The sequence below is a fragment of the Astatotilapia calliptera genome, chromosome 19 (assembly GCF_900246225.1).
Source record: "Astatotilapia calliptera chromosome 19, fAstCal1.2, whole genome shotgun sequence".
Classification (NCBI taxonomy): Eukaryota; Metazoa; Chordata; class Actinopteri; order Cichliformes; family Cichlidae; genus Astatotilapia; species Astatotilapia calliptera.
In genome coordinates this window covers 28,166,554-28,172,387 of record NC_039320.1, presented here as the reverse complement: position 1 = coordinate 28,172,387, position 5,834 = coordinate 28,166,554, and the positions used below count along the sequence as shown (strand labels likewise).

The following is a 5,834-nucleotide window of genomic DNA, read 5'->3' as shown; positions in this document are numbered from 1 at the left end:
ATTGACGGCCCTGTTAAAGAATAACATCAGTCTGTACAAGCTGCAGACAGCTGTTCTTCAAATTCTTTCATTCTCACTCGCTTTTGTGCGACTGGAACGTCAGTGTTTTCAGAAGTTTCAATGTGGACGCACAACTCTGTGAAAACGACTGAAAACACCAGTGTGGACGCCGAGCGTTTCCAAATCTATCCGGGCCAGTGTGGACGTAGCCTCAGTGTGAGGAGCTCCCACCTCCAGAGGGAGTTCAGAGTACAGCTGCTGCACCTCCACATTGAAAGGAGCCATGAGCATCTGCTCATGATACCTACTGGACCTCTCCCTGTGGAGCTTTGCAGGCGGCCTCCTGGGAGTAGACCCTGGGGTAGATCCAGATTCTCACCTGGGCTCGGCTCACCTCAGCATCCCCCAGGAGGACATCTGAGCCTGCTACCACTGACTTTATAAGTGATGGTCCGGGGGAGGGAGGGAGGCATGTATTTACTGTCAGTGAACTGGGCTTCATCGGAAACAGAACAACGTCAATCAGACGGACTTTTGTCTGTTAAGATAAATGTGAGAAAAAGCAGATTCAGTCTATCTGTACTTCACGTGTGATAACAGCTCTGAACACTGGCTCCTCTCAGTGCACAGGAGGAGGAGCTCCTGACGGTGACCTTACACACTCATTTCTAACACAACTTTGCTCTCACCGTCACCGAGTCCTGGAGGGTCGAGCAGGAAAGTGTCAGCTTGCATTTTTGGCTTCTGGTGGTACGTAGATGAAATGAATCTGCTGCAGAGACACTATTTAACTGTGTGTACAAATAACACTGGCAGAGTGATCTAAGAAACACAGGGTTTATCTCAGAGGTTGTCAAAGGAAGAACTGAGTCCTGTAAAGGAAAACGGTGGTTTTAATATGTGCTGCTGTTCAGATGGAAGAGCCGACGCACAAAAAGAGAGCTCATCATTCATGCTGCTTTCATCTGACTGTTCAGCACTGAAGACGTCCTGATATTTCAAAGACTAAAAACATAAAGAGACTCATCATTATCACTGTCACGGCCTCCCGACAGTTAATAGGTAATCCAAGGCTGACACCTAGTGGTAAAACACTGCTTGTAAAACAGCCAGGAGATGATGGAGGAGGCGTTTCCTCGGGGAATAACATCGAACCAGTGAGTCTGTCCGGAGCGCTCAAAGGTCATCGGTGACCAGAACGCAGCAGGATGAATTGAGTTACGTTTGAATACTCGGGGATTTTCTAAAAGGGAGACGAAACACACACACAGGACAAAGAGCTCCTGGCTGCTGCCACACAGACTGTGATGGATGGTGGAGAACAAACCACAACAACATCAGCGATACCTCCCCAGCACAGTCCCACGGTACTTAAACAAATACCTTTTAAAAATACGCTTCAGATGTTGGGAGGAGTAGAAACAGCACCTCGGCCTCAGGGCCAATCACAGCAAAGAAGCGTGGCGCTAAAGAAGGCCGAGCACGTGCTGATCCTACACAGTAACACCAGTCCACAAATGCAGCAAAGACTGGGAGCTGTTCTCACCTCCCACCATAGAACCAGTACACCCAGCACCATCAGTGGACAGAGGTCACTGCAGTTTACTGGGAAGCTTTTCTCAGGCCTCGCCTTAGAGGACCCGTACAAGCAAAAATCCAGTATGACATCACCATCTAGCAGGGACCTGTTTGTTGTGTTGTGGGTTTGAAACTGTGTTTAGTGTTAATGTAACCGGTGTTACAGATGCTACACTCGGGTTATTTCAGCACATCGCGAAGATGGACAGGTGACATCTCAGCTGCTACACCTGTGTGTGTGCCCACATAGTGCATGGTGCTCACTATGACAGAGAACTGTGTGTGTGTGTGTGTGTGTGTGTGTGTGTGTGTGTGTGTGTGTGTGTGTGTGTGTGTGTGTGTGTACCGGGGGCACACGTGCTGCAGTCCAACAGTGTTGCAGCAGCTTGCATCACAGTGTTTCCCAAATAAACTCCACTAATTTCCCCATGTGGTGATTAAGTACGTACAATGAAATCGTTTGGTGTTCTGTCGCAACCAATTATGTACACTTTGCAGTCACGAGTGGCAACATGAGAGACCGACAAATTAGCCGCCATTCGTAACATTTATCCTTCCTGGAAATCTGAAGCTAAATCAAAGCAATTATGACCCGAGCGTGTCTGCTTTACAGTTTACCAAGTTTATTAAGCAAATTAACTTCCTAATTAGCTCCTGGTTTTGTGCACACTTTCATCTGCTTTTTGGGTTGCTTTTAAGTAACGGCCAGCACACGAGAGCCCAAACAAACCGTGTATGAATGCAACAGGGGCAGGAGAATGGGCCACTTACAAATCACACCTAATCAAAATCCCAGCATGGAGTTGGGGACACTTGGCGTGTGACGACTGAAATGCTCTGACGAGTCTCAAAGACTCAAAGGAAATTCTCCTCGGCTAGGAAAGCTGCTCGTGATCGGCTTCAAAAGGGTTGTTCTTCAGCAAGTACTCTGCCTGAAAGACAAGGAGACGTACGCCATCACGATTAACGCCACGTGGAGGAGACGCTAACGACCAGGCAATAATCTGTGGGCAGTGAAATACCAGGAAGTCCACGGGGTCCTGTGGTTGAGCTCGGCAGCATGCAGTCAGACCCTGGCTCAGCGTGGGCACTACCTGTTCCATCAGGTAGCCCCTCATGGGGCGCGACGTGGCCTCCAGCTCCTCCTCCTCCTGCTGCCTCACCTGCTCCAGCTTCTTAGTCTAATACACAGAGACATGTAGAGAATAGTTCAGCTTGTTGCCTCTTCTGGTGTGTATCCGTCATGGCCAGCAGAGTGACACTGACTGTCTGCTTGTTAAAGCAGAGCTCTTCACAGCGCACTCCTCTGCTCATTGTTAGGAAATGTGTTTTATATGTCGTTAACAGCGCCTCGTCTTTCTCCTCCACCTACCCACTCAGCCCAGCGTGCAGCCCTGGCTCTGGCCTCGTCGGCCTCCATCTGCTCCACCTCTGCTCTCTCCTGGGCTTCTCTCCTCAGCCTCTCGCCAGCCTTCCTCCTCTCCTCCTCCTTCACCTCCTGGCTGCTGGGACCGTAGTTTCTGGGCTGGCCCACCATGTCAATGACCTTCTGCATCAGAGGCAGGCAGTCTGCTTCAGCGTTGCTGCTGATCTCTGCAGACGAGGAGCACAGAGACTTTTAGCAACACTAAGAAAGATTTCCCCCTCACAAGTGATGCAGTCTCTCTTCACGGGTTACCAAACTGCAGAGGGATGATGTCATGCTCATAAAAGTAGTTGAGGACCACATCATCCTCCGACTGTTTCTCGTTGTAAGCAGCCAGCCGCCTCGAGAAGTTCTCTGGCTCGCAGTTGTGTTCCTGCACGCGGCTCTCGGGCAGGTTGAGCACTCGATCCAACAGGAAGGCCTCTGTGGCCTTCAGGCACAACACAAACTCTGTGGCCACACAAGACAACTGTTACTGATGGAGCAGGCTGCACATCTGTTACTGTTGTTGTTAAATGAGAAATAAAAGGATCTGAGTCACAGCTCCCTGCAGGTACCGGGTATAATGCTGGTTAAAGAATTCTGGGATGTTGCATCCTCTTCTTTACCTGGAGAAGAGAAGAGTGAGTGAGCAGGTGAGGCCCTGACGTGCAAGAGCCTCGGGGTGTCCGACTCACCGTCAAAGAGCTCTTTGGCTTGTTCACGTGTTTGGGGAAAGTCCTCCAACACATAACCCTGGTTTTTACACGGGTGAGTCATCAGCTCGTCCCTCATCACGTTCAACAGCAGCTCCTCCTCCAGACCTGCGGGATTCATGTTTCTATTCAACTGATGCCTCGAGGCGCGACAATAGCAAAGATCAGACAATAATACCAATCTGTGCAAATAGTCCATGTGATCATGTGACAAAACCATCCAATCCGAACACTGTTCACAGCAGCAGATCGTTTCCCATAATACAGATAAATCTGTAATTACCCGATTTATCCTGCAGCATGTGCAAAAACCTGCCGAACTCACATCATGCTCACTTTGTGAGAGCTAACCATAAACTCCCAGCATGTCCCTGCAGCTGCACACACACACATGCAGACACCTCACACACAGGTGGAGGACACACACCAAGTCTCTGACCGAGGCACAAACACAGCACCCAGCAAAGTGCAGAGCACTCAAAGCCAATATAAAGGCTGAACTCTGTCACCGTACAGAGAAATGTTCACGTTTGATCTGCATATAATACAAGCTGCTTCAAACAGTTGCTGTCTGAGGTGCAGAAAAGTGAGCTACAGTCCTGAAGAAGCTTTTTCCCAGTCAAGTTTAAAAAAGTTAACAAACTGAATTAAATCTGACTATTCCAGAGTCTGCATAGAGCACCAAAGAAACATGGAAACAGACCAAATGTCCCTCATGAATGTAGAAAACAAACACAGTCGTGTATGCAGATCTGACAGGATTGATTAGCAGCTGAAACACAACATCAGTGTTTTACAGCCACCCGGTGTCCATAACATGCTGGGCTCTGCTGAACAAACGTGAAGTGATGAAGAGACGTGGTTTTGGGTCTGATCAGATGGCTTTTACATAAAGAACATAGCTCTGGTTTGCTGTCTGATCCCTCTGAGGAGGCGCAGTCACCTGCTGTATCGTACCTGGGCTGGCTGCAGAGCCATTAGCACGTCAGGTCAAAGCCAGACAATCACAGGAGCGGCAGTTTTGTACGCTGACACGAGCAAACCCGTCTAAATGTTTACCAGCATCAACTGAATGTGTTACAGTCAGAAATACTGTCATAAATACTGAAGCAGCTAAGATTACATTAGGTTAAATATTAATGCAGAAGTTAGAGTCATGAATTAGTTCTTTTTTCTTTTTTTGTGTGTCCCGTTTGGATCTTTAGCATCAGAATTGTTGTCTTAAGGCCAAGAAAGATGCCAAGCAGATTTATTTTACCAAGTGGATCATCATGGCCTTGCCATATTGGTCCATTTGATTGACCTTGATTATAATTATGTATTTATTTTGTTTTGCTACAAACGGGACAGACATGACTGGGGGATAGGACAGGGAGAAAGAATGAAAGAAAGAGAGGGAGAGAAAGAAAACCAAAGGGGAGAAGAGACGGTGAGAAGGGGGGAAGAAAGAAAACAAACAAACAAACACCTGGATCACCTGTATGGAGAAAAAAAACAGAAGAGAAAGCAAACAACAAAGAGCAACATAATAAAAAAAACGGCACCATCACAATAAACTATCTACCAGTAGATATCAGTAGATACTAAATAATAAACGATATTGTGCAGCACGCAAGATAGACAGCGCACAATGTGCTTTGAGGCAGCAGCCAAGAAAGCTGTAGTCCGCGTCTGTGAATACCCGTGTGTACACCTGTGTGCATACCTGTGTGGATCAGCATGCTTGTATTCCAAAGGTTTCTCCATGTAACGATCTGCTAGGGAGTGTGGGGGGGCCACAGCCCCGTCCTCCAGGGCATGAAGCAGGTATGGAGGAGATCCAAGCCCCCGACATCCAGAGGTCCCAGAGTACGAGGACCCGAGGAGGACCACCAAAGGGGGGGAACCGTGCCACCCTCCTGGGAAGAGCTGAGTAGAGCCCCAAAGGAGAGGTCACCCAGCAGCTACGGAGCAGAGGTCAGAGGGGGTTGCAGTGGCGTGCCCGCGGGCTCTGCCGGCAGCCAGCTGTGCCAGAGAGGACCGAGCTTCAGGCCCAGAGGCCGGAGGTCTGAGGGCACCCCACCCCCCGGAAGGAGCCCAGCCGGGCCACAGGCGCCCGGCCCCGCCAATCGGCCACCAGGAGTGAGCCGGTACAT

The 5,834-nt window shown here is 49.1% G+C and overlaps 1 protein-coding gene across 2 annotated transcripts in view; it reads right to left on the bottom strand.

The window, feature by feature from the left end:
- Window positions 1-2,181: 2,181 nt before the first annotated feature.
- Window positions 2,182-5,834, bottom strand: part of ak7b (adenylate kinase 7b) — an 18,056-nt gene continuing 14,403 nt past the window's right edge. For both annotated transcript variants that reach the window (XM_026152767.1, XM_026152768.1), the window contains 6 exons: window positions 3,682-3,807; window positions 3,562-3,612; window positions 3,257-3,454; window positions 2,951-3,171; window positions 2,601-2,759; window positions 2,182-2,510 (listed from right to left, as the gene is read on the bottom strand). In XM_026152767.1, the coding sequence (XP_026008552.1) occupies window positions 2,454-2,510; window positions 2,601-2,759; window positions 2,951-3,171; window positions 3,257-3,454; window positions 3,562-3,612; window positions 3,682-3,807 (812 nt within the window). In that variant the 3' untranslated portion in view covers window positions 2,182-2,453. The remainder of the gene's footprint in view (window positions 2,511-2,600; window positions 2,760-2,950; window positions 3,172-3,256; window positions 3,455-3,561; window positions 3,613-3,681; window positions 3,808-5,834) is intronic.